This window comes from Anopheles coustani, chromosome 2 (assembly GCF_943734705.1).
Source record: "Anopheles coustani chromosome 2, idAnoCousDA_361_x.2, whole genome shotgun sequence".
Lineage (NCBI taxonomy): Eukaryota > Metazoa > Arthropoda > Insecta > Diptera > Culicidae > Anopheles > Anopheles coustani.
The window spans coordinates 93,765,669-93,793,384 of record NC_071289.1 but is presented as its reverse complement, the minus strand read 5'-3'; the positions used below and the strand labels follow the sequence as shown (position 1 = coordinate 93,793,384).

At 48.7% G+C, this 27,716-nt stretch overlaps 2 protein-coding genes across 4 annotated transcripts in view; one reads left to right on the top strand and one right to left on the bottom strand.

Moving 5' to 3' along the window:
• Positions 1–1,950: 1,950 nt before the first annotated feature.
• On the top strand, positions 1,951–4,184 carry LOC131266162 (adenylate kinase). The gene is made up of 3 exons (XM_058268535.1): positions 1,951–2,197; positions 2,258–2,381; positions 2,995–4,184. Exons 2-3 carry the CDS (start codon positions 2,280–2,282, stop codon positions 3,613–3,615), a joined length of 723 nt encoding a protein of 240 aa, XP_058124518.1. The 5' UTR covers positions 1,951–2,197; positions 2,258–2,279; the 3' UTR covers positions 3,616–4,184.
• A 728-nt stretch (positions 4,185–4,912) lies between these two features.
• LOC131266159 (guanine nucleotide exchange factor DBS) overlaps positions 4,913–27,716 on the bottom strand; it is a 48,974-nt gene continuing 26,170 nt past the window's right edge. For all 3 annotated transcript variants that reach the window (XM_058268524.1, XM_058268525.1, XM_058268526.1), the window contains exons 9-17: positions 18,278–18,397; positions 18,100–18,195; positions 7,447–7,632; positions 7,151–7,353; positions 6,963–7,077; positions 6,692–6,889; positions 6,409–6,614; positions 5,916–6,337; positions 4,913–5,826 (exon numbers count right to left, since the gene is read on the bottom strand). In XM_058268524.1, coding sequence (XP_058124507.1) covers positions 5,720–5,826; positions 5,916–6,337; positions 6,409–6,614; positions 6,692–6,889; positions 6,963–7,077; positions 7,151–7,353; positions 7,447–7,632; positions 18,100–18,195; positions 18,278–18,397 — 1,653 coding nt within the window. In that variant the 3' untranslated portion in view covers positions 4,913–5,719. The remainder of the gene's footprint in view (positions 5,827–5,915; positions 6,338–6,408; positions 6,615–6,691; positions 6,890–6,962; positions 7,078–7,150; positions 7,354–7,446; positions 7,633–18,099; positions 18,196–18,277; positions 18,398–27,716) is intronic.

The window sequence follows — 27,716 nt, the reverse complement described above, 5'->3', positions numbered from 1 at the left end:
TGTAAACATCGCACGCAAAGAACGCTTCTTCCGAGACTCACGAGGACTTCCGGACGGAGCCTTTTCCCCCGGTCCACAACGCGGTGTGTCCGACAACGTTGGAAAATCCTTCGCAACTGGCGTACAAAGGCAGGCGAACGACCTGCGAAAGGATGAAACTCCTTCGCTTCGGCTTGGTTCGTTCGTTCGTTCGTTCGTTCGTTCGGTGTCGTAGTGTTCGCGCTTTTATGCCGCAGTCGTCCTCGTCCTGTGTGCTGAGCATGATTTTCATTCAACAATCGTGTGCCTCGTGGTGCGCGGCGAACGTTCGAAGGAGAAAGAAAGCGGAAGCATTCAAGAGTCAGAGCGAGAGGAGGAGAGTGTGGAAACAGTTTTCGTCCGATTTCCCCTGGGTGCACAGGGGGTTTGGAGAGGGGAAACTGTTCGATTTTACTGCAGGATACGTTCACCCACATTCCGAGAGAGTGGGAGCGAGCGCTTGGGAACGCAACGGAAACGGAACACCGTCAGAAACTGGGCGCCTCCATCATCAGCTGATCTCCCTTGGCTTCGAGGAAGTGTAAACAACAGCTGTTGGTTACGAACACGGCAGGACAAACGAATGGCAGCGACGAATCGAAACAGTTACAGAAGATAAACTCTTGCCAGCTCACGATGCTTTTCAAATAAAACTCACAAACTTCAAATTATGAGAAACGTAGTAAATGTTTTATTTATTATAAATTTGTGTTCTGTATAAAATATATCACTGGTTCCTTTTCGAAAGAAATAAAATAATAAATGGTAAGTATACGCAAGTTAGCTGCAAAATATCACATGATGCTATTTATGTGAAAGAAAACATTGGATTTATCGCGCTCCTTTCTTCGAGATATGGGAAGGAACGAAAGGTAAGTAGAGAGAGAACGAACGTAAGCTCCCGGTTTCATCCCACGAGCGACCTCCTACGCATTCTAGGCCCCTGGTACAAACGGGACAACATTTATGTTGCCAGCCCCAAGATTGAACGTGAGCTCCAGCTCTGTGGATCATGTTACCTCCTGACGGATCTGCGCTCCTGTTACAAATCGGCCATCGGTACGAAAAATCATCTCCGCCGGCAGAGGTTTCGCGCACTCGAAAATTGATCCGACAGTAACAGGGTAGCAGGACTGTGAAGGATAGCGCAAAATATCCGGTCGAGCTGTGGCCATCCGCAGCACTCGATTTTGGTACAGAAGTCAGCCTGAAGTAACAGGGGAGCAGGATTTCCAGTAGGTAGCACGCATGAGCGAGACAAGCGGGGGCTTGCGGGGGCCATCCCGATCAGGGAAGATCAGGTTACCTCCTGACGGATCGCACTCCTGTTACAAATCGGCAAATGTTACGAAAAATCATCTCAGTCGGCAAAGGCGGACTCCCAAATTGCTCCGACAGTAACAGGGTAGCAGGATTGTGAAGGAGGATCGCGCAAAAAATCCGACCGAAGCCGCTCCAGCGCTCGATTTTTCGTTCAAAAATCGGCCGTTTTCTACCAGGCGAGCAGGATTTGCAGGAGGTAGCACGCATGAGCGAGATCGACGTAGCCCCTCCTATCACATCCAATCGCACCAGCAGCTGGTGGGCTACTGAAGATCGCAGGTGGAGCAGTATGATGGATTGATCTGTCATCCCCGCCTAGATCAGCGGTTATCGTTTATACTTACCGGTTTCATACTACAAGATGTCACATGTCAGAGAACAAAAGATTACGCTTACAATCGTGTCATTTTTACATCATTTATTTTGTATATTAATTTTCTAAAACTATAAAAGAATGAATACCATGAATAGTTGCAAGAAATCAATTTTTCTAGTTTTCCCAAGTTTGTACCCAAGTTGCTTACAGCTTGTCAAGTAACCTTGGTCATAAGGTAAATGTTTTGATCTGTCACTGCTGTCAGTTTCGTTCAGTCCTCGTGGCGGGTACGAGGGGAAATTGGCACGGAAAACACGAAATACGGCGGCGGCGCGGAGGTGGCGCTACGTTTTACTACCAGAGTGGTAAAAGTCAACCCTCGTGAACGGAAATTTGCAGTGTGCGCCTTCGGACGAAGCTGAAAAGAGTGGTTGGTCGTTTGCGGGTGGTTTGGTCTCATCAAAACATCAGTTGTTTTTGCCGCGGGACATAGTGTAGTGCATTTGATATTTTGCCCTCCCATCTTTAGCATACTGAAAGGTGAGTGAGTTTACCGAGTAGCAACTCGTACCGAAGGCTAATTTTCGCCACTTTCTACAGGAGAAAGTCATTGGCAAAAATAATGGCCCCCAACGCAGCAGAACCTCGACCGAATGCCGAATCCAGCTCGACCGGCATCAATGCCGTGCTCCTTGGACCGCCCGGATCCGGTAAAGGAACGCAGGTACGTTTAGTGAAACCCTCGCCAAGAGAAGTTCTACGACCGTTGCCCTGTCCACATCCGTTTGACCTTGGGGTCGATAAAACCGCGGCAGTGATAACAGACCATTGACGTTTGTGTGCTAAGTGGAAGTGATCTAGTCGCGCGAAGGTCAGCTCGTGGTTACATAATGAAATCGAACCCGCTCTTAGATGATTATCAGATAAGCATCATCTGACTCTGGGCCACTTGAGTCCACGGCAACCCGTTTGTTTGATGTGACCTGGAAGCGCCCCCGTACTCGTAACTGTAGCAACCGTAGAACATGGAAGGTAATCCTAGATGGCTTAGGACGACGCTTGTGACGCGCCTGCTTTGTGAACGAAAACGAAAGTACCCTCACCGTGCCAGCTTACCGATAAGCCGGTGGCGGGATTGTTGCCTTCCCTCCGTCGGCAGCATTAACCGTCGTGTGAACGCTTACGATTAACCGGGACGGATGTGGATGTTGGAGATTACGTTACGACGCTGGCGGTGGCATTGACTCGATAGACTTAATTTTCTAAAATTAACCTTTCGAGCCGTGCAAATGTATGTCGCTTCTACATTGTCTCATTTTTTTTGTGTTCTCTTCTAGGCGCCACTGCTGAAGGAAAAATATTGCGTATGTCACCTGTCTACCGGCGATATGCTGCGGGCGGAGATTGCGTCCGGCTCGAAACTCGGCGCACAGCTGAAACGGGTGATGGACGAGGGAAAGCTGGTGTCCGATGAGCTGGTGGTCGATATGATCGACTCGAACCTTGACAAGCCCGAATGCCGCAACGGGTTCCTTTTGGATGGATTCCCGCGCACCGTGGTGCAGGCCGAGAAGTTGGACAACCTGCTCGAAAAGCGCCAAACCGGGCTGGATGCCGTGATCGAGTTCGGCATCGACGACAGCCTGCTGGTACGACGCATCACCGGCCGCCTGATCCACCAGGCAAGCGGGCGATCGTACCATGAAGAGTTCGCCCCACCGAAAGTTCCCATGTGCGACGACGTTACCGGCGAACCGCTGATGCGTCGTAGCGACGACAATGCCGCGGCGCTCGTGAAACGGCTCGATGCCTACCACAGGCAAACGAAACCCCTGGCCGACTATTACGCCCTGCGGGGACTGCATTTCCGCGTCGACGCCGCCAAGAGTGCGTCGGACGTGTTCGCCAACATTGACAGTATCTTTACCAAGCAGCGTGCGCATCGGTTGGGGCTGTAAAAGGTCTCAAGTTCCCCTTCCGACGACGCCCCCTGTACTCGATACGATACGAAATATCCGGCACAACCGTTTAGCTACCTGTGTACTCTTTTTTTTTCTACAACGATATTTTTTAATCTACAAACGTTCCTCATATCACCCTCGGACTCGACAAAGTGATGATGTGGAATGCGTCCAACGGCCCGACCCCACCAACACCATCACCACCCGCCACCTGAATTCCTGTCAACTGCACTGGATGGTCAGATTGATAGTGTTTCTAATTATTAAGCGTGTTTAAAGTGAACGCTAACAAACTGACGGGAATAATGCAGCTAAAAACCCATCAATCGGTGTTGTCGAGCAGCGTCGTGTTAAAGAGTGCAAAATATCGAGCGTCGTGAAGTAAACGCGGAAATCTTCCAAGCGGGGAAGGTACGGAATCGGAATTCGTGCGTTACATGAGAGAGAAACAGCAATCTTATGTTGCTGCACAACTGTGTGTTGTTGCTAATTGGCGAAGGAGATTATAGATATATGAATGTCGATATAGCAATATAATAAATTCCTTTGGGACTTTGGAACTGTAAACCGCGTTACGACGAATGTCTCTTTTTCACCTCCACGGGTTTTAGAGAGCTTACAAGTGGGAAGGTTTATTCGGATGCCATACAAACGGAAATGCGTTTCTTTCATGTTTCACCATTTTAACTCTCATTTCGCGCATTATTTTTCTTCTTCACAATAACACATTATTTTAAACGTTATCTTCAGGGTTTTGTATAACTTATTTCGATTCTTGCTCCCTCTCCGCTACAACATGCCTGCCCCCCCTTTCCTCCTCCTGACGCTACTATACACAAAAAGCGAAGCCTCCGCACAAATGTCTATGACCGAACGTGCTAATCTCTCTGTATCGGAGGAAGCGGTATGAAGCAGTAGACACGTGGTGTTGTGGTTAAATATTTAGCAACATTTTGATTTTGACACTAATCTTTGCCGCCTTCGGCAGATGCCTTGCTCCTCATCATATTATACTCCAAGGGATATTCACGCGAATGGAAAATGTATGCTTATGCCTACTCACGCTAATGGATGCATTTGCTTACTGACAATCTTGCACAAACTATCTCGACGCCTTTATATGTATAAAAGAACATTTTTCCAACCGTAAAAGATATACAAAAATTTTCATTACCAAACCTCCCCCCTGTTCCCTTATTGTGGGTTCAGGGGGGGCGTTTCAAAGTGTTCTCAAAAATTGATTGTTTTCATTTCTATTTAAAGTGTAACTAAATAAGCTGCTATATGCACAAAGTTTGGCTTGAAATGAGTGATGGATGAGTGAAGATGATGAAAAACGAATGATTCTAGGATGCACTCTATTCTTTGCAGTTCCATTTCAATGTGTACGCAACACATTTTCGACAGACAACAGATTCGACGATGCACCTCAAGATAGGGGTGATGAAAAGATAGAGAACGAATTGAATCGTGCTCTTTCCTTGCACCCAAAGTCTTGGGGCAAACCTAATCTATGTACGCACAAACGTATACGTTTTTCGTACAAAAATTTTCGAAATTCCAAAACGAACAACATAGGTTTAGTAACTTATACCGAACAGTTAGATAGACAAACAGGGGAAGAGAGAGATTAGTTTAGTCGGGAAAAGGTAGGTGGAGTAGTTTGACAAATTTTTCTAAACATTTCATTATTAAGTAGTCCGAAAATCGATAGGCTGCTAGGATTGCTTTGACCAACAGATAACAGGAAAGTAAAGGGTCGGTATATGCTACCTCATCTTAGTTAGCATCGTCTTGGTTAGATTGCATTCGAGAAAGAGAGAGAGAGAGATAGGTACATAAGTTAGCTGCTGCAACCCACCGCGTGTGCGTCGCTTGCTACGAAACAGGAGATTCTCCTAGGTATATTTTGCCCTAATCGATTGTATATCATTACGAGTGGTTATGAATTTCGCGAGTTCATTCGGCTAACTAGTGTTTAGTAGCTACGCCGCCGATGGGGATACATACGAGAAACTGTGTAGTACCCACCTATTTACCTTTACACTTTGGCTCTTGTTATAATCATCACTGCGACGCTATTTTTCGACCGTTCCACACTCTAGTGATCGTTCAGCTTGTCCTGGCTGCGTGCGCCACGTAGACGGGTAGTTTTCCGGTTGATCGGTTCGAGATATGCTGCCGGGGCCCATCCTTCCAAGCCGGTGGCTAAAAGATACACACATATCATCGTCAAAATGGAACGACACCCAAAAGGAATACCGCGTGTCCACCAACAAGCGAAAATAGGTACATACCAAGCACCTTCACGAACCACCAGCCAGCACAACCGACCTTTAGCAGCTCGACAACGTCCGTTTCCTTCATCGACACCTCCGAGTTGCCCATGGCGCAGTAGTCGGCGAGCGATACGAACTTGTGCCCCGGTACCACGCTGTCCTCGACGGTGGTAAACTCATCCTCGCTGTTCGAGTAATCCGAACTCCAGGCGTTCGTTTCCTGGTTATCGTGCTCGGAGGAGGAAGACGAGATACCTGTCGCATTCAACAGACCATCGTCGTTCAGGTGCGCTATCCGCGTGACAACGTCCTGCGCCAACCCGACCATTCCGGTTGCGGCTCCTCCATTGGATTGCGCCTGCTGGTCGCAGCTCATCGTTCGATGTGGGGTTCCGTGCATCGCCTGCGGTACATCCCAGGATGCAGTGTGGCGGAGGGGTCTGAAAAGTAGATCAGAGAAAAGATGACTTTTACATACACGCCTAGGGCACTCCTGCGATAAGGTACTCACTTATGATTCAAGCCGTACTGCTTAATCTTTTCACCCTTCAACTCTTCCAACTGGTTCAGCAGTACTCGCTTGATCTCCGCGACCCACTTGTTCTTCATCTCTATCGTGCCTGCCTGGAACGTGTGCACCTCCTGGCGTCCCTGTAGCCAAACTTCGAACCGCCGCGAGTCACCTCGAACCGACTCCGTCAGCCCAATTTGTGACATCTTCAAGGAGGAGCAGAAGACAAAAGAAGCGTGTCAAGCATATGGAGACAAACGTTACCTTCACCAGGTTACGTTACCTGTAGCCAGTGCTTAAACTGATAGGTACTCTTGTTGTGGCCCGTCTTGGAGCCCTGTTTGCAGAACAGCATCGCCTTTTGATACAGGAAGATGTGTCGGTTTTGCGTCTTCAGCCGTAACCGAAGGTCTTTCTTGCTTTCCGTCCACACCTGGAACGAATCCTGCAGCAGTAATTCGCCTTGCTGCGACAGATCGGCCTGGGAAATAGAATCAGCAAAAGTTAGCGAACATTCGCAAACGTCACAGAATGGGTACGCAAAACCCACTCACCGGAAAGCCTGTTATTGCAATTTGATGCATGGAATCGTTGACACACTTAAGCACGACCAACATGCAGTCGAGCGCCTTCTGCAACTCCCGGGAGCACGTCCCGGTGTCACTGAATCTGTGTGGACGAAAGAAAAGGAAAAACCGGTAAGCTACGCGATACCATGCGATTGAGCGCGCGAAAGCCTTACTTGAGCAAATCTTTTAGCAGCAACTGATACTTGGTGATCCTTTGCACCGGCTTGAGCAAGTACGCGGCAAGGGGTAGCTTGTGGCCGAGCTTTTTCTGGCATTCCTGCAGGAACAGATGCGTATCGACGAGCGTCTCCCGAAGACGCTCGGAACGGGGTATGTTTTGACAGTAGTACGAGTAGAGGCGGAAGAATGTGTCTCGCTGCAAACACGGTCAAAATTGTAAAACGAGTGAGTAGGCGTTGGAGTGGATACATAATCGCATGCTTGGATACACAATCGCATAATCGCTTACCCGTTGAACGAAACAAAGTGCGACTAGTTCGGTGGTAGAAATGCAGTTCTCCAGGTCCTTCAGGAAGATGTCGTTGTGGAAGGTGTACAGCTCGTGCAGGTTGCCGAAAAGAATGTCCGATTTACCCTGCAGTCCCGGTGGCACGAGTGAACTCATCTCCTCCGACAGCATCTCGTCTCTGTAACCCTGTTGGCGAAGAAGAGGAAAAGAATGGTTCAGCAAAGCGAACGCGGGGAAGCGGAGAAATGGACAAGTGGCCGGTCAATTTATTAAAGAGCCAGCCATTCAGGCAACTCTGAGTGTGTACTGCTTTCTAATGGATTCGGGGATGAGGCAGGAGAGTTTGTTCAATCGTTTAGTACGCTGATGACGACGTGCTTTCGAGCACAAGTGCATAATGGATCACCATTAGAGACCTTTCAAAGGGACACTTCTTCGATGGAAAGCACTTCCAGGTGGGTAACAGTTGGGAGTAGTATGATGCAACCAAATCCGTAGGAGGGCTACGAAATAATAATAACCTTTTTGAGGCAAGGGTAGTTGTTAAACAAAACACTGCGGGTTAAAGATTCAAATCGAAACATTAAAAATGATTCGAACCCCCCGACAACCTACAATCACGTGCATTAAAACAAGCAACCGACCGCCATCAAAGTGTAGCAGAAATGAAAGAACCTGTTATACAACGTTGACATACAACGTTCCCTAGACATGTTTTCCCGTGCTCCAGTTCGCTGCCCTTCGAAAACATCCCCGAAAAACGGACAACTTTCTACGGTCAGCTGCCCACAGGAATTTATCGCATAATTTTCGGCCACGCATCGGAGCAATTTATTCCCCACCACCGCCCTCCAGGGACGAAAGGGAGGGACGGGCGAGTTTGGGGTACCAAAAATAACCTCCATCTCAAAATACGCCGCCAGCAGCGACCATTGACATCCAAACCTGCTTCATATGCTGTAACCCATCAAAGGAGGCGCGCGATGAACAACGGGCGTCGAAACGATAAAGGAAAGACTTCGACGCGACCGTCAGCGACGAACTTGTGCGCTTGATGAATTTCCTTCGTTTACTTTTTCTTCCCATCTCTCGTCCAACTGGCTTCAAGAAACAAATTGATGGAAAAAGTTTCATACATTTTGCGAAAATTAAAAAAAAAATAACACCTCACAACCTTAAAACGGGACAAAATAATCGACTCACTCTTGTACGGCGACATAAATAACGACATAACGCGCCACAAGCAGCAATAGGGCCACGCGTGATATAATGACATTTTGACTAGGGGCGGCAACATTTCAGCCTGTTCCTTTCTTTTCTCTTCTTTTTTTCCCCAGTTGACCATGGAAAGAAACTACCGAAAAACAGACCGCGATTCCATTAACATGCATCGCCAAGTGGAGAGAGCTTGTAATTGGCGCTTTTCAACGCGCACCAAGCGGTTCAGTTCATCGGCTACCGGTTTGTTTGAATGCTCTCGAACCAAGGACCAAGTCTAAGAGGGTGCACCCAAAAAATAACGATAAAATATGGAGTGCCGAACCAAAAGGGTATATGGAGGTGTTTATGGTACTTAAGAATTCGGTATGAAAATTTCATGTTATAATATTTATAAACAAAAATCAAACCCTATTCAAACATTCAAGTTAACCCCTAATTACTTAACAATCAGTTTTATGATTAATCAAAGTCCAAAGTTCACCTTCTGACGCCACTGAACCCAAGAGGGCTCCAAATCCAAACCAGCTCTAAATGGCTCGCTTGATTTGTGAAGCATACTTTTGTCTCTCGTCCCGCATAAGAGCATAATCTTTTCTCATTCAGCATTCTCCTGAAACCTGAATCAAACAAGTTCCCCAAAAACCCCTGAACCAAGAGAAAAAGTGCCACTCATATTGCCAGCACGTGCTGTTAAGAGGTGGGAAGTGTCCGCTATCGCCCTTTCTTTATCATGAAAGTGACGAACACTCTTCGGTTTCGGTTTCCTTTACAGACCCGCCGAAAGTATTTAGGATACCAGACAGTGTTAGACGGGATGCTTTAAGGGCAGGTTTTTCTGTTTCCAATTCGAACCAGTTTGCCTTTGGGGCGCTCCTATGAGGTGAAAGGAAAAGCAAAATCTTTCCCTAAGCTTGATATACAAACGATGTCCGGCTTAAGTGTCCGTTAGTAGGTCAAGAACAAGCCACATTATTCCTGCCACACCAGAGGTGTTCACGCTTATTCCTATTCGATTTGACGCCAGATGATTCCTCTTGGATCACGAAAGAAAAAGCACAAGCAACTTACTCTCTTCAGGATGGAATCAAACGCATGAGTCTTCAAAGGGCTCTCCTTATCATCCGCCGTAGCTCTATACCGCGGAGGATCGCTCATTTTCCGCCCGATTCTTCCACTGATGAACGTGTCTTTGCGCGATCGCACCTCGGCCCGAAACAGCTCCTTCCGGCTGTTCGAGCGGATCGTCTCGTACACGCCGACGTCGTCGAAAATGTACGGCCGATTGGTTTCCTCGCTGGTAGCGATCACTTCACCCAGCAGCCCTTCATCTTCCGGGAAGAAGGGACTGCAACACCGCTGCTGCTGCTGCTGCTGGTCCTCCTCACCGTCGCTGTTAACCGGCAGAAAGATCTGCTGTCGCTCGTCCAATCGACCCGTGCCGATCGAGGACTGAGCGGGCGATCCTTTGCGGTGTCTTCGCCCAAGCGTCATGGTCGCCTGGTTCACGTAGTCAAAGTTTTTGAACGAGTCGGCGTAGATCAGCCCGCATAAGTTGGGGAACGAGCTGGCGGAGGTCAGTGGCTCGTCCGTGTCGTCGCCGTATTCGAACAGCAGATTAGTCGGTTTGTTCCGAGCGGCCGGAGGTGTTGCTTTCGATTCGCGTGACATCGGTGTCGGCGGTGCGTGGTAGTCTCCACTCGAGTACGGTGGCGGAGGCAGCGAGTTGTACTGAAGATACGGATGTTGCTCTCTTGCGTCTGTGTAACCTAATACCCTTTTGTTCTGCTTCGCCTGGGAGTCCTTTTTCTTACCGTGCTTCTTCGCGTTAAGGTTCTTTTTCTTTGAAGGTACTTTGAGCTTCAGAAAGTCCCCATAGTGATACCGGGTGTAGTCTTCGGCGCTGGAAAACCCACGCTTGCGCACAAACTCCTCGATAACCCGTCGGTATTCTTTCTCCGAGTATCCTTTGGCTGGTTTGCGCACTTTCAGGGTCGTCGCCGGGTTGGCGGTGTTTGCCGAGCGGCGGAGCGTATACCGCAGGAGAGATTTTTCGCAAAACTCGCGCACCTGCCGGTAGGTCCTTTGGCATCGGGAAGGCTTTGGCTTTGGTGGCTGCTGCTTGGGCGTTGGTTTCATCGCGGTTGGCGGCGCTTTCTTCACTTTCGGCAGCGTCACGTAGGGTGGTAATTCCGGGGGTTCGGCGGCTATACAACTCTTTCTTGGCAAAGAACCTCTCCCAGTTCCTCCGAATGGCAAGCTACTGGCGAAGGGCTCGGGAAGATAGGAGCCTGCGTTCTGGTAGTACCGCTCGAAATTGCTATTCCAGCGACAAAATACCTGCGCATTGCCCGCCGAGGGATAGTAGTATCGTCGAAGCGGTGGCAACGGAGGTGGAACGGGCGTAGGACCCGTTTCGGCCATCAACTTTTCCTTCTTCACCGAGTCGCAGTCGTTGTTGGAGGCGGGTGGTGATGATGCCGATGCTGGTGCCACCGTCGAAGGCGCACGAGATACCTGCCCGTTGTCGGATGCACTGCTGGGACTGTTATAGATGTACTCCATGATGTCCAGATAGCGCTTCTTCATCAGATAGTTCCGAAAGTCCCGATCCTTTACGATCTCCGTGTAGGACATCGTATCGAAGTACTCCTGAAGGATGGCCATTTCCGTTTTTTCATCGTGTTCGTTGCGCTCCAACAGCTGGACGATCTTGCTCTTACGAAATCGCCGTCCGCCGGTATTTGTGGATGTCGCATTGGATGACTTTTGTGATTTGTAGCTCTTCTGTGACTGCAGCGTTCCGGTGTTATTCGGCGGTGCATTGATTTCTGGACAACTCCCACCAAACACCTGGGCCGATAGTTTTGTCGCGGAGTTACTCCTCTTCAGCGAGTAGTAAGGAGCCGGCTGTACGGTCGAACCTTGCATTCCTCCCAACTTTGAGAATACCAACCCACCGCTCGTGTGATGCGTGTGTTTACCCGAGATCGACTTGTTCTTGTGAAACAGATGGGCCCGACTTCCGAACCCTTGGAAGAACGCAGCATCGGCTTGCCGTCGGCCGTCTATTCCCAACGAAAGGGCTGGTCCTCCTTGCTGGTCAAACGGAGTACTTCCAAGGCCGGCACTTACACCACCGAACCAACTGGTCGGGAAATCCCGGGGTGAAAAGCGTGGCATCATTGTCTCCCCCGCACGCCCACCACCTTTTGAGCCCTTTTCACCCAACGACTGCTGCTCCCCGAACAGTGACGCCCTGTAGGACAGCGGAGATGACGTCTCGGAAAAGCCTGGCTTGGTGGATTCCAGCGACTCAAGGAGTGTCATACTTCTGTCCTTACTGCCGTCGTCGCGTGCGGCGGAAAAACTGGAACTCCTCGAGAGGCTCGTCCTTGAGACCCTCCTCCTGGTGGTGGTGGCCGTGTTGCTGGCACCGAGACGCCGGTGAACTTTGCCGACGATATAGTTTGCAGTACTCTTCACCTTTCCAATGCGAAAGAGAAAGAGATGCCGTCGTTTGCCATCGGCGCCCGAATTGCTGCAGCAGGACGTGGTGGACGAGCTGAGATTGTAGTTACCGAACTTCATTTCGTTCTGCCGCCTCGCAAAATATTGTCACTAGCATCACACTCTCCCCTTATCTGCCTTTCCACGATTGGAATATGACGTCGTTTATAGTCACTACATTATTATGGGCTCACTATTTCACGCCCCGTTACACGCAATCAAACGATCAACCATTCACGATCAGCTATCTAATCTATTGAACCATAATTGAACACACTGTAAACACCGTTGCAGCGATCGCAAGATTGCACCTCAACACCTTGTTGGCTGCCACAATTTTGCCACAAATAAAGTCGTCCGAATACGACTGGCGAGTCCTGTCGACCTTTCTCCAAACCGTCCTCGGGGCCACACACTCGCTGGAAGCGTCCAATAAAACCATTAGTGTATTACGAGACGACGACGCCGCTGCACAGCACTTTTCTTCTCTCGACACGCACAATAAATCAACCTAGTCGGGCGGGTGGGCGCGCGCACCCCAGGGTGGTCTATTGGCGAAATTTAAACGCTTTATATTCCATGTTTAACGGTTATTTAACGTGCAAATAGGAATACTAATATCGAAAAGTCCGGCCGACGGGTGCAACTTTCTTTTGGCGATGCCCCTCTATAGGATCGTGTGCTCGGAAAAGTGGAACCATCGCGAGGGGGATCCGGCTGCCAGCAGACTGTTCGGTTCGAGCACGAAATGGACGGTGACTCCATGAGCCTCGACGCGACCGATGAGTGCGCGACTGCCCAATCGATGGGTAATTTTCCTTCGCTTCGGCCACACGAAGGAAAATTCGGACTCTTGCACTTGGGCGACCAGAAAACACAAACGCAAGCGCGATAAGTGTCCGATGTTTTGCTACTTCGGTTTGGCAGCCTCGCTGACGCCGAGAAAGGAGATACTTTGGGTCGGGTCCAAGTTTTTTGTTTGTTTGATGTTGGCCTCGATTTCCTCACTTAACCTCACGCCCGGCCGAAATCTGGTGATCTGGTCCGGTGAAGAAAATGTTAAATTCATCCTCATCGAAGAAAAATACCCGCGCGCGTCGGGAAAGCGGCGTGGTGCGTGGTCGTGATTTTGCAGCCGATAATGTTTTTCACCTCAAAACACACTTGCACACAAGGGAGGGCGACCAGGGGGACCCCGCCGGGTCCGTCCATATCGTTTTCCATCCACGTTTCCCGAACTTAACTTTCGTCCGACGAACGACCGCTCTTTTGGGCCGAAGCGACACACAATACACAGCCCCATTTTCCCCCCCTTCGACGGCCGCGTGAACGTGCACGTGAAGCGAGAAGAAATGTAAGACATTACACACCCATTAAGCTGAGTTTTCCTTCTCTCGCTTTCCGTATCTTGTGTCCACCAACAAAGGAAAACATGTCAAATTTAGCCCCAAAGTCCAAGTCCAACTTCAGTTTGGCGCTGAACTGAAAACGCACACATCATCCAATGCCTGGTGCATCTGGCGCGCGTGTTGGATGTACCGTAAATTTAGCACAAAACAGCAGCTCTCACTTGAGTGCGTGTGCAGCCGAACCGACGGACGAAAACTAACAAATCTTCCTCACGAACCAGACATGATGTGGCGGATTGATTTCAAGTAAAACACCTTTTTCGGACAGCCGTAATTCCCCGTTTGGAAAATTATCATCACGTACAACACACTTTTCCCGTTTCCAGCCACGAATAGCTCAAGAGCTTTGTTTTACGTTAGCAAGCAAAGAACAACAACACACGTACTAATTCAACCCACTTTTGAAAACTAGAGATGTTGTCACTCTAATAAAAGTTTGGATTATACTAATTGCTATTCGGAGCCTTTAATGACTACTGCAATGACAGTTGATGGGTTTGTTGGCCTGCCTTCACACATTACTCCAAAGGGGACCTCAGAGGTCGACGATCACTGTCAATGCGTCCCAATCAGACAGTCAGCAATCACACATTCTAGATCTCGTGCGGCTTGACCTAAACCGCGGCACAGGCACACACGAGCGATCGATACATCGTTGATCCATCGACACACGGAAGACGGAAGAGACTGTTACAACCACACGCCACGAGCCGCAGCCACACACAGCACCGACGAAGCGTCGTTTACCGACTCCCGGTCACGGTGAGCTATCGAATCGAACTGAAAACAATAGATATGGCCAGGGATTTGTGGAGCAGGCGTGCTTGCCCCGCATTCGCGGGAAGGAAGTTGTGGTTGCCTTTTTGGCCGCGTTCGTCCGCACTGATTAACTGCACATCGAAACCGAACCTCCGAACGAGGCGATGCGCGCCACGAGACTACACCACTCCGACACCCCATGGGAGGAGGTGCCGTCCCGATAATAGGTCCAGATTGCTGGGCTGCTCTTGTGATAATACCAATATGTGAAGCAGTGTTGCGATGATAGACTGGCTTCCCCCATCACCACCTCTCCCCATCGAGAAGGCGCGTCATCGCCGTGTGTTTACCCAGTTTTAGTGTTTGCAGAAAAAGAGAAATTATGACGCCGTTGTAGGGTGGATGAGTAACCATCATAACTCATAAATGAACACCCACAACACCTACCTCTCCCCCCCCTGCTTCGGAAGAATTAGTTTACCATCTTATTTTCGCATGCGCCCTGCCTTCTGCGAAATCGTTATCGTAAAGGTACCGATCTCGTTCCTCTACGCTTCGATGGACGCCCGATTTCGACGGGATGCATCAATGCGCGGCGTGCAGCGGGACCTGCATAAGCCACCACCACCCTTTCCACCACTTGAACCGTGCCATCATAATGCAAGCGGCAATAGCGCCTCTGCAGCATCATCTTTGCTTCCGGAATAATGATAGAAAACAGGTGTGCACACCACACGAGATTAGCCATCAACAACGCCATCATCGGCGCACTCAAGGGCGGGGGGGATCTCTTTCGCGTGCTTAGAAATGGAAAAAAGGGCCAACGCTTGATGAACTAACATCATCTGTGTTTTTTATGTTCACTTTTAGGGGTAAATTTGTTGATTCATCCACCACCACCATACGGTTGTTTTACCTTTCGCGTGCAGTTGGTTTTTTTTGTGGCCGTTGCGAAAGTGATAACAAGCTATGATTAGTGCTGCTGCTTGGTGGAAAAACAATTCCTTCCCTGCACACGGCATAATAACCCACCGAGATGGATGCATTCTGGAATCGAATCAAAAACCCACTGCCATTTGTTCGCACATAAACCTGACGTAACCAAGAGGCACGGAGAGGGTAGCGGAAGGAAAGCGCAACCGAAATTCACACCTCGGTAGGTGTTTGCTTTTTTTCTAACTAATTCAATTTCAGTTTACAGCTGCAATTACGACATGACGCCAATCAAAACGATTCCATAGTACCCCAATCAGTTTCGTTACAATCGACACTAATTTTTACTTCAAAAAAGCAGGTTTTAAACTTGGGTTCAAAAGCAAGACGGGCTGCTGGAGATTAATTTAAATGACACATATTTGGAGCATTTTACCCCGGCATCGTTGGCTTGTGATAAGAGAGGGATGTGTTAGCGAACGCTGAGTTATTAACGGACCGCGGAAAGATCCGCTTAGGGGATTGTTTTTCGTTTGCCGGATGGCTGACTTTAGAACGGGGCCAAGAAAACCATTTCTCCTAGCCATTGCGTCTACTGCGTAAGGCACCCGCGAGTGGCTATCAAAAGTGCCCAACCGGCACGATTACGAGCTATAACTGTGGTCACACCCATATAGATCACACTCTCTTCTTCCCCAAACGAACACTTCTCGCCCGGGAAAGGGAGGTCAAGCGAAAGGGTGGCGAAAGAAACTAGTGTAACGCTCGCTGCACATCGCACTGGACTAACCGTAGTTGTTTCCCTGTTCTCCTTTCCCTTCTGCGTTTAATCCCTTAGGCGCAACTACACCTTAGGCGCAATTCCAGAAACGTCTTCCAGAAGCAAGCATTTCCCGGCGGCTTTTAAGACGATTAACCATGCGAAATGGTCAGCACGTCGGAGCGAAAGAGAGAGTGCGGCACACGAAACACATCCACGCCGGGCACGCCAAAACTAACGGGCTACCGATTCGTTTATCGTTGTTTCATCCGCTGATCCGCGGCGGGCGCCATCGTGGAGGAGAAGAATCCAGAGAACCGTTGACGAGAGCAACAAGATCAAGAAGCTGTCTATCGTAATTGGCGCGATTTTCTTGTGATTGTGCTTTCTTTTTTGCTGGATTCGAATTTGTAGCTCCGCAACGCCACAGCAGAATAGTATTTCAAATCAAGCATTCGGTAGGTAGCGCCTCTCGCTTGGTTTTCGCTTTACCGTTACATACTATAAAGAAATGTTATATGGGCTCATGTTCATGGTGTTTGTAGACTGTTTTTTTTTTTTGTTAATCCTGCCGAAGATAATGTTCTAACGCACTTCGAGAAAACCATCTATTAACTGTTGTTAACGTTGTGTTGATAACCACGCACAATGAATGCTCATTAGGAAGATTCACTGAACATTGCCACAACAAATCGATTAAAATCCGGTGGAATTTCATTCAAAGATCTGATTAAGATTGATGATAATACATGTAGCTGCTCGCTCTAAGATCAGTGAACGATCAAATTGAGATCTAGACCGAGATGCATTGTGCTCTGCAGCTTTAAGATAGGCAAAACCAGACGAACATTTCTACTGGAACTGGCTTTGGCATTGAATGGAACGAGCTGAAAGAGTATCCAGAATTTATGAAGCGTATACTTCTGGCAGCAGGTGGTCTGTCCAGTCGCTATCCGCTGTGTCCACCACCGGTGGTTCCAACCGAAAAACGACGCTATTAATCTACCCCGCGCACCAAGGCGGTAAAGCGGAGCTCTACCCACTGGCTGGGACTTGAAGGAGCTGAAATTGGGTATATTGGGCTTTTAAGCACACACACACACACACGGTTCCAAAGGGGAGAAATTGCGCAGGAAATGGAAGGTAGCTGATTCCTTTCTTCGCTTCCCCCGGCGAACGCTGCGATTGTGCACGGATTTTCTCCTGGTCTGGATTCTCCAATCTGCCTTCGCCTTTCTTGCGCGGTCATTCAGAGTAGATCACCATACCGTGCCACCATGTGGTTCCACCTCGGCGCCACGACTTCACCGAGCGATGATCAGGCAGTTTTTTTTCCATCACATATTTCATTCGCGCATAATGCGCACCACAAAACTGACCGCAAACGCAGCACAAACCAGCAAGCAAACATAAACCGTGTGTGCGTCAGAGTCAACGCGTCATGTGTTTCTCCGCTTCCGATTCGCCAGCAATCTCCCGGGCGGATCAAGGTCGAACGGTGGTTCGCTATTTAGATGAATATTTCAGTGCACACACCAAAAACTTTCTTCCTTTCTTGTCAGGAGTACGCAGCGGACCTTTTACTAACGAATTTCTTTTCCATCGCGGCCGCATTGGTGGTCATTTACAAACCATAAAAAAAACCCAACCAACCAACGTTACCCGATTTCGCGGTGCATGTCGTGCGGGAAAAGTTCATAAAGCATCCGCGCTTCATGCGTCGAGAGATCGTACGATCATCAGAACGGATACGAGTTGACGTTGTTACGACCGAATTTCTCAAGCCATGCTTCGTGGTTTCTGCGTCCAAGAGCTAATTATGCTGTTTCGTAAACGTAAATTATAAAACCGGACAAACTATGATCAGAGATCACGATCACCTCAGCCTTTGCAGTATACGGAATATGACTTATTTCAGTTCACGATTAATGGTACTAAAATATATAAACGTTCGTAAAATTGATTATACTTTTTTCTTCTACTTGCTCCTGTGTGCTTCAGATACGGCCAGAAATACGATCTCCTGAGTAAAAATCTTAACAAGACACTCTTCTTTTGACTTACCCTCAAAATGGATCCCATTTCCGCCACGTAGATACGCTCCGTTTCCAGCAGTTCCGCCAGTACATGTCCTCGCTTCAGTTTTCTTTCATCCGAATCCTAGAAACGGAAAACGAAATCGTGTGTTTGTTCAATTCGTTGGATTTGTGGTACCGTGAACTAGAAGGGTTTCTTAGCTTACCGTTTGACTCTGCAGATTGAGATCACTATCCGAGCTGGCAATGACCGTATCGCTGCTGATGGAAATGCCCGAGTCCGGCGGGCCATCGATCGATCGTGGCCGCGGTGAGAAGCTTTCGATCTGTGAAATCAAGCGCACAAGCAAAACCCATGATTAGTACCGAAGCATTGAGAAGCATACAACAACACACACACTTCGACCGTGGTTGGGAATCATCCGGGAGGGAAAGAGCTGCTTAAACGCATGTGGATCCAGGGAGAGATAATTATTTAGTTCGAATCGATCGATGCCACCCCGAATCGACGAACCCACGGGTTCGCCCGTGCTGTTGTTGAAGGTTGCACTGTAAAAGAGCAAAATGGCCGTGGAAAGTTCGTCCGTCCGTCCGTCCGATGCTCTACCATTCTGCTCCACCCCGTTCCATCGAACTGCCCCCCCTTCGCCCTTTGCATCGAGGTTGCCCATCACCGAAAAACCCAAACTCAATTCGGTTTCCAGCCAAAGAAAGCCGCGGCTGCACCAGTGGAGTGCTTGCGCATTTCGCTTCAACTTTTTTCGATTACTTTTTCCTTCGAGGGCTACAATTAATTCCCCAGCCCTCCTCACCAGAAGCTCTCACCCTTGTGCCTTGTGGTCTTTGCGGGGCAGGCGAAATCGATGGACCAAATTGAAGCTTTTCGATCGGGCCTATTTGTGCAAACATCTTACTGCTGCTTACAACCACGGCGGACTGTAACGGAAGTTCACAGTTTTTCGCCCAATAATGGCGATGGGAAGATGAACATGGAAATTAGCTCGCCACAACGGAATCCCTCACCACTTCGTGTTGGGGAAATTTTCTTTCCCACTCCGGCTGAAGGTCCGGCCTGGGAACGGCAAGACATAACACTATTTTAAGTTTTGCATCCCGAATGAAAGATGACAACATTGCAAAGCACAAACTAAACAACAGATTCACAATTTATAAAGCTTGAAGATTGGAATGGCTACCCGAATGGGTTCGAGTAGGCTGTGCGTTTCTTGACTGCGTTTCAAGAGTGCAATTTTTGACCAACGCAGCAGGCTAGTTTACGTTTTTCTGGTATCGTAGCACTCTCTTGCGTTTTGATAGTGGCACGACAAGCACGCGTTTTCCATTTTTGAGATAAAACACAACGTAGGAATTAAAGGAAACTAGAAGCGATAGTTTAGAGGCCGTTTCGAACAAAACATAGGCTTTACTACAACTTTACTTTCAAGAAAATAAATCACAAAGAAAGTCGAACAAATCGGTCATGCTGATGTTTTGCTACAAACTTCTACAGTAAAAAAGTACACTTACGTTGAATATCTCATTAACGAGTAAAACTCTTTTTATCGGGGATTATTGAAATTAAATCGACCTATTTTATTTCGATTGCAATCACGACACGGTTGGGTATGTTCGAGAGCTGTTCATGTTAGCCACTAAAGCGGGCATACGATTATTTTCATTAACCCGAAAGCAAAGCCTAAGGTGACTCTCGATCGTATGAAAACATGAGCACGGTGGGTGCGTCGTGGCTCGAACCGTGAATAATTTTGCGACCATCCCCGTGACCGTGAGCCGTAATGGTCAAGCGAACGCATGGATTAGTGCTCAAGCTAACCAACGAACTTTTTTTTTGCTCACATCTAATGCATTTCTAATGATGCACCCCGATTTCCTTTCGGTGCGCGTTTCAAGGGCTCAACGGTAAAGATGATTTCCATACAAAATATGATCGTCTGCTTCCACAAACCACAACTTTCCAGCGAACGAAAGTGAAACAAATCGCATACGACGAGTATCGTCGCCTTTTTTTGAAATAGCTTCGTAAGTAGGACTGATTACTTGTTAATATACAAACTCCTTCCGTTGTAATCTGTTGGTCGTTGCTTTAACTTTCATTTTAATTTTACCTCGAAAATACACTGCGATCCCCATCCCAATTGAATATTCTGCGCGTAAACTCCTGATATGCTTTAGAACTTGCTCTAAGATATAGGCTTACCTTTTTGTGAACGTTTTTCCTGCTTTTGCCACACTCGCAATTGTTTGCTTTGCCTCGGAGGACAACTCCGGCCGCACCATTACCGGAGTTTCCGTTGTTCATAATGGCGGAAATCGTACGATCATTCTCACACTCAACGATTATCCCTCCGCCACCCATTCCGGCATTGGAGCAGCCATGGTCGGAGGATGAACTCAGAAGACCGGAGGAGGACTGTGACATCTTGGATCTTCGCCGACAGCAGCAACAGCAGTTGTTGGAGGAACAGCAGTCCCGGGATTCACCGGGAGGTCCTGACGTTGAGCTGCGCGATCCTCCTTCCGTCTCATCGATGTAACCATTGTTGAGAAACAGAGACCCATCACAGCCGACGCGGATGCTCGTCTTGGACGTGTACCGGTTGCCTCCATGATGCACGGAGGAGCCAACCACCTCGCTCTTCGTGCACGTTACTCGCGATACGTTGGTCGACTCGCTGCAGATAGTGTTGCTGGTGCTGCTGCTGCTGTCCGTGCTGATGGTGGACACGATCGACGACGGTTGGTGCTTCTCCGGGGAGATGGACCGTTCGCTCTGATCGTAATAACCGTCGTCCTTGTCCGATTCACAGCCCATCGAGCCACAGGTAGAGGATGCGGTCGAATTGGAAGACGACGAGGAACATATTGAGGATCGGTTACTGTTGGTAGTGACGGTGGATATGATCGACACCGGCTCGTTGTTGTTATTACAGGAGAGGTTATTCTGTTGCTGTTGCTGATGGTTGCTACTGATGAAGATCTTGATGCTATTGTTCTCCTCGTTCTTGATCTTGTTGTTGATGTTGATCTTGTCATCATACGCCTTCGTCTGCGGGTTGTTCTTAAGCTTGATGTTGCGCTGGTTCTGCTGGTTCCAGAACTTTTGTCGCGTCGCGATTCCGCTTGCCGCGTTTCCGCGTTGCGAAGGAGTGACACACTTTTCGATGATGATCCTATTGCTCTCCAGGTCGATTTCCTTGATCTTCGACGAAACCACGATGTGCACGTTGTTATTATTATTACTCTCCCGGTTGTTCAGCTTCTCATTTAGTACGTTGTTCATCAGCACCTTGTCCCCTCGGCACTCCAGTACTTCCTCCATCGTCGTCAGCACATCGTCGTCATCCTTGATGACGATCGAGGTTCGCTTGCCACACGTGACGATGTCCGCCTGTTCGGACACCCGTCGATGTTCCACGGCTGGTGCCATTACCGAGGGCTTCAGACAGCTACGAGGTACCTCCCCGGGGGCGTTGGAACTCACTCTGGTACCGGAGGCACAGGTGGCCGTCGATACAGTCGACGATGCGGACGATCCGGACGAAGAAGCGGACGACATTGGGCAGTTGGAAAACTTGCAGTTCTTGTAGCCACAGGTCTTGCTGCTTTTTACGCTGCGACTTTCCTCCTCCTCCTCCCCCTCCCCATCGTCATCGTCGCTCACGAGTCTTTCGGCCGACTTCGAGCGCGAGAGACGCCTCAACTGTTCGCCATGATGACAGTTGTTGCGACGTTTGGGCTCTTTTTGCCGCGGTTCCGGCTCATCCTGATTGATGGTCTCGATCGAACCGATCTGATCTTGCCCATCGATTATCTGCCTTATGCGCTTGCTGATCGTGTCCTCTCCGGAAATCACGGCGGAAGCAACCAACGACACCGCCGACGGCGATGACGATGACTGTGAGGGAGGTGTCAGCTGCACCGTATTAGGAAGGTTATCTTCAGTCTTGTACCGAGCGCTGAGCCGCTTGTGGACGAGATACTTTTGCTGTTCCGTTTTCCGGTGCTTTTCAAACCGATGCACTGGAGGGGCAGGATCACGCGCAACCGGAGTTCCGGCCACGGGAGCAACCACATGTTTCTTCTCCAACGCACTCTCCTGCATGGCGTTGCTTCGCCCGCTGTTGTAGTTGATCTTGGCGCTGCTGTTCTGACGCTGCACGGGAGCGAAAAGTAGTTCCCTTGCGTCCGCTTCCTGAGCTTTCGATTCCAGAAACAGCTGATTGATCCGGTGAATGTCGTTCATCGATCTATGGCGCGTGAGGAAGTTGGTGCTAGTATGGCTCTTCTGGAGTTTGAACATGCGACAGTTCTCCTGCTTTAGACCTCCACTGCCGGCGCCCCCCTCGGGAGCCTCCGCCGACATCGGTTTGGCCATCATTGCGTTGGCGCACTTCTTCGCAGCCGCCGACTGATTGATGACCCGCATCATGCTCGGCCTGTTGTTGTTGTTGTTGTGCTGCCGTACGTCCCAGCTGAGACGCTTCTGCCCCTGCCCATCGCCTACCTTTCCCGGCGACCCGGGTGTGGACTTCGACTCGGGTTGACTTTTCTTCTCGTTCACCACGCCGTACAGTTTGTTATCGACGTACCGCTCGTAGCTGCGACTGTCAAAGTAGTATTGCACCGTTTCCAGTTTGTTCTTTTTCTTACTATCGAACAGCATTGCGTACTTCTTCTTCACCGACGCCTTCATCTTGATGTCCGAATCGTTGATGTATTGCAGTTTTCCCCCGGCTGTACTTCCGCCGCCTCCACTTTCCGCGGCGCTCGGTGCGTTCGCCCCGAACCCGTTGTGCTTCTTATATACCAGGTACTTGGATTTGCCGACACCTTCAGCAGCTTCTTCTCCAGTTTGCCCTCCACCACCAGATGTAGGCGGCGATGGCGTCGACGAGGAGGAAGAGGATGATCCTCGGTTGCCACTTCCCGCTGCTGACTTTTCTCCCGCATGCTGGGATCTTCCCGTCGGAACACTCGACGATGGCGACTTTTTCTTCTCCCCTTCCGCAGACGAGCGCTTCTTCTCTACAGCTGCCTCGTCGTTCTTCAGGTTCACGTAGTTCACCTTCAGCAGCTCCATCTTCGGAATGCGGTCCATCGAAAAGGATGGGCCATCCTCTTCGGCGCCTCCCCGCGTATGCCGCACATTACCCTTCCGGTGACAGTCGACCTTCGCCTCGACCACCGGCTTCCCCTGCCCGTGCTGCTGTTGGTGATGGAGTCCAGCTAAAAGTCCAATTCGGCTACTACTCGCACTGCGATTATTGCGAAACTTGGTATACTGCTGCTGCTGCTGCTGCTGTTGTTGTGGCACTTTCGTTCCACTACCAGGACGACCATGGTGCTGCTGGCTCGATTGAGCTGCCACCGACGAAGTTAGACTCCTCCCAGGTTGCTGCTGTTGCTGGTGAAGCCGTTGCCTGCCGGGCGTCGCCTGCTGAGACGCCGATTGATGTACGACGCGTGCTTCTGTCTGCATCATCATTTTGTTCACATTTTGCTTTCACCACCGGCTCGCAAAGTTTGTTTAAAGTTCACTCAACACTTTTCGTTTTTGTTTCAATTCAACCAATGTCCCTTAACTCACACTCCACTGAACACACTCGTCGCTGACCTAATGGCACAGAGATTTAAAATGAGATAAACCACTCGCTGCGTCGTCGGGCGGCCTTTTCTCCACAAGGATTCAGCGTTTAATGATACGGCTTGTGCAAACACGCAACAACGCCCTGAGGGAAGGGACCTCCTCGCAGCCGGCGAATGCGAAGGTCGGTGAAGGTATGCGTGCGTGTGTGTGTGTGTGGGCTTGAATGGTTTACGATGGATGTACCGATTTGGCTAGCTGACCTTTCCCCCAGATTCGTTACATTAACACGATGTCGGTGTGTGCAGCCGCGGCGGAACGTCGAAACAATAAACCTTTTTGATTGATTAATGATCCACGCCGGCGCGGTTGTCTTTTGCGCTTGTGTTACGCAACAACGCATTGTCCACACGAACAATCTGCGGCGTGTTTCAGAGAGAGGTCATCACGCAAGGCAAGTAGCAAATTTCGGTCCGATTCACTGCGACTCTCTTTTCTCCTCAATGAACATGAAAACATCCTTCAGGCAAGAAAAAAGGGAATAAAATAAAACGCGCTTTGGCGTCAAATTCAAATTATACGACTTCCACCAGGTGGAGAAAAGCCGTTCAAAGCCGGCTATCGGTTGGCTTCGAGGCAACCGCCGCCACGCCATTGTGAAGGTAGGTGACCACGAAAAACGGGAAATGATGACCCAAATTCCAGTCAACCGATCCCCGAATCGGCTTCTCCTATAGGCCTGCATCGATTAATTGCACGCCAAGCAGCCACAGCAACCCCCCCGCCTCCGAAGGTTCGTCCTCCTCCGGCGATTTGTCTCGTGGTAAATTCGTATCTTTTGAGTAGGGTTTGCAGATGGAATACGACCAACTTGTAAACCAGTGCTGAGGAGGAAGCCCGGTTTCCCGGTTCCACGGTGATTTCAAATGTTTTATGGAGGCCGTACGTTAGTGAGAAGTTTGAATGGGAAAATTTTGAATAAAACTACCGATCGGATATTGCTTTCCTTTGGTAACATTTAAATAAAATAATAACTTTCGTCGTCTACTTGATCTTCGTTTGATTGAATCGATCGTCATATGAATCCGAGGCATAATAATCTATTTTCGCAGATATTTTGTTATTCGAAAGAGATAAGCAAACAGCAAACTATTACTACATCGGCGTCATTTTCCGGTGTGTTGGCAGTAAGAGGAATCAAAAAAGATTTAACAACCCACTTCCGAGTCACATTACTCGGTGCACGGGGGGCGGCTTGAAGTACAGCCGAATTTGCGGCAAACAAAACGAATGAAATCCTGCCCATCATTGGAAAGCAGTAAGTTTTCCCTCCGAAAAATCAAAGTGAGGATAAGTTCAATTTTACGCCTCCACTCCACTCATCCGAGCTCATCCGTTTAATCGAACCACTTGTTGTTTGTGTGTGTGTGTGTGGCTTATGTGAGCAGCCCGGAGGTGGCGGCGAGGGGATTGAGTTCAACAAATTGCCCGACCAGGAAAACAGCAATTAGTTGCTCTTCTGCTGCTCGCCTCGGCTGCCAATTTTTCCATCTGCAGCAAGTGGTTTGCGCACTGTCTGAGTGTGTGTGTGTGTGTGTGTGTGTGTGTGTGTGCGTAAATTACCCGTGAGGGGCGAGAAGAAGACGAGGGGACTTACACCAGAAGTCAGAAGACGGAAGATTTACGTGCATCGAGCACCGATTTCGAAGAAGGCTGATGTGATCTTGCGCTTATGCGCTCTCGGCCCATCTTCTTGGCCTGGCTTATGTAAGAGAAAACAATTGCCTTTCCATTAGCGATACACAGGTGAACAGACACGCGAAAATCCTTACCACCAAATATTCACACACACACACACTTTGACGGTATTCGGTAGAAAATGATCGAAGCCGGAGAAAGGCGTACGGCAGCACTTTTCTATCGAGGACAATTTGCTTGCAAATTGGAAGACGAACAACATTGTGAATCGTCTTAGATACAAAGTGTGTATATCTTTGCATGGACAGAGGAACTCTAAGACGTTCTCTAAAAAGCCTTTTTGTGTGTTTTGATCCTACTCCTTAAAGCAATTTTACATGTCTGCTGTCTTATTTGCTTCTAGGGTCACGGAAAACATGTCTAAAGCAGATTTGATGGCTATTTTCAAGCATGCGTATAAACTTGCCTCCAATCGATGCGTTTTCAAATATTTCTCTTCGTCCATTACATCAATTCTACCAAAAGGCTAGAGTTGGAAGCTGAAATATGAGTCTACAATGTAGTCTTATTTGATCTTCACGGTTCATTTCGTGTGATCGCGTGACTCGAAGGATTGATTATCCACCTGAGGCTCAAAGTCTGTGTGATTTCACGTAAGGAAGAAAAGTGAAATTCTGCAAACTATAGTTAACGTCGTAACCACACCGTCTCGACGATGACGACGACGACGACGACGGAGATCACGACATAACAATGCGCCACTCGCAAACTCCCACGACATCGTCCCGACCTTCTCCCCCTCGTGGACTTTCTCCACGGAGTACCACCATGGATTGGCCTATCAGAGGACAAGTGTTCGCCAGCAGGGTACAAAAAAAACGTTGCAGACGAGCACGCGAACTCTACTCCATGCACCGTTGCGTTTGCGATGGCGGCAGCAGCAGGAACGAAAGTGAAATTAGCGACATCGGGAAAATATCTACACCCAGCATAACACACTTCAGCCCTACTGCCCCCTGGCGGCGTGTCGAGGTGTCGTTAGCAAGGGCCACCCACAAACGCCCGGCGCGCAATAATCGGGCACGTAAAAATGTGATACACCATCCCGCCATGTCCATCAACAATTTGGCTGTCGTTTTCGTCGGGAGCGCACCGTTTCCTCGTCACAATTTATTACCTTTCCCCTTTGTCGGTCCAACGACATTCCAGGCAACCTTCCTAAGGCGACGATGAGACGAGCCCGATACGTTACATAAACTTTCCGATAAACCGCAAGAAAATGGCCTACAGGTTGAGGCTGGACGGTGGCATCATTGGGTCGGTTGTTGTCATTTGAGCGACGGAAAATTATTCCTAACCCGGGGGATGGGATCTTATCCGAAAGGAATGACCCATTTTATGTAACATACCAACATCTTTCTATTTTTTGCCTCGTATGATTTTTGATATGGCCTTTCCTCAAGAGAATTTTTTCTTAAACAGTTATCCATCCATTTTCAAGAGAAATAACTCTTTCTCTTGGGAAACCTTTTTTTTTCACGCCCCATTCCGCTACGCATGAATCTGCGGCCACCGAAGTCTATTAAATTATCCTTGCTACCCTCTTTAACCACACGCCCACATGGAAGCACACACACACACACGTGCCGTTTTTTCTATTTTGCAGTTAGATCCACCTTTTTCCTTTTTTTAAGCTACACAGAGGAAAACTTTCTTCCGTGATCAATGAGTTCATTTGGGCAAGCAAAAAAAAAAAAAGCAAAAGCCAAGAGGCGGCCAAAAATAATTTTCACTGTGCATAATATTTTCCGGTTTTCTTTTGCTTCCGCCGCCGCGCATCCACATTCGTTTTGTTCGACACAACTGTTGCTGTTGTGTCTTGCTTTGATCGTCGTCTCTCAGTTTCTCTCTTTTATCTAGTTTTTTTTTACGCGGTCAGTACTTCTTCCTTCCCGTACATACGGGAAATTTTCTCCACCATTCAGCGAACGGTGAAGATGATCATCGTCTTCCAATCCATTCATTCCAATTATCTGACGATCGTAGCCTACGAGGGGGCGTCCGATTTGCTTGTCGAGTAGTTGTCTTGCGGGCTGTTTTGTTCACTTTGGCACATGCACTACACTACGGTACAGAATGCGGCACACTTAAGTACACATTTCCCATCAAATCAGTGTAACTGACAATCTGATGAAGGTTTCATTGGTTTTTCCATACTTCCGTTTTTTTTTTAATTTTTCCCCCAACGGAAGAACGAATTTATCACGAATAATTTGTTCACAGGTACTGATTTTTGATGACTTTCTAACTCATTTTACAGATTACTCTTTGTTCTCGTTCTG

What these genes read in the sequence shown, in the direction of transcription:
- LOC131266162 (XM_058268535.1), top strand. Translation starts at nt 2,280, where the DNA reads ATGGCCCCCAACGCAGCAGAACCTCGACCGAATGCCGAATCCAGCTCG. An exon ending in GATCCGGTAAAGGAACGCAG is followed by an intron (nt 2,382 to 2,994) that starts GTACGTTTAGTG and finishes GTTCTCTTCTAG; the next exon opens with GCGCCACTGCTGAAGGAAAA.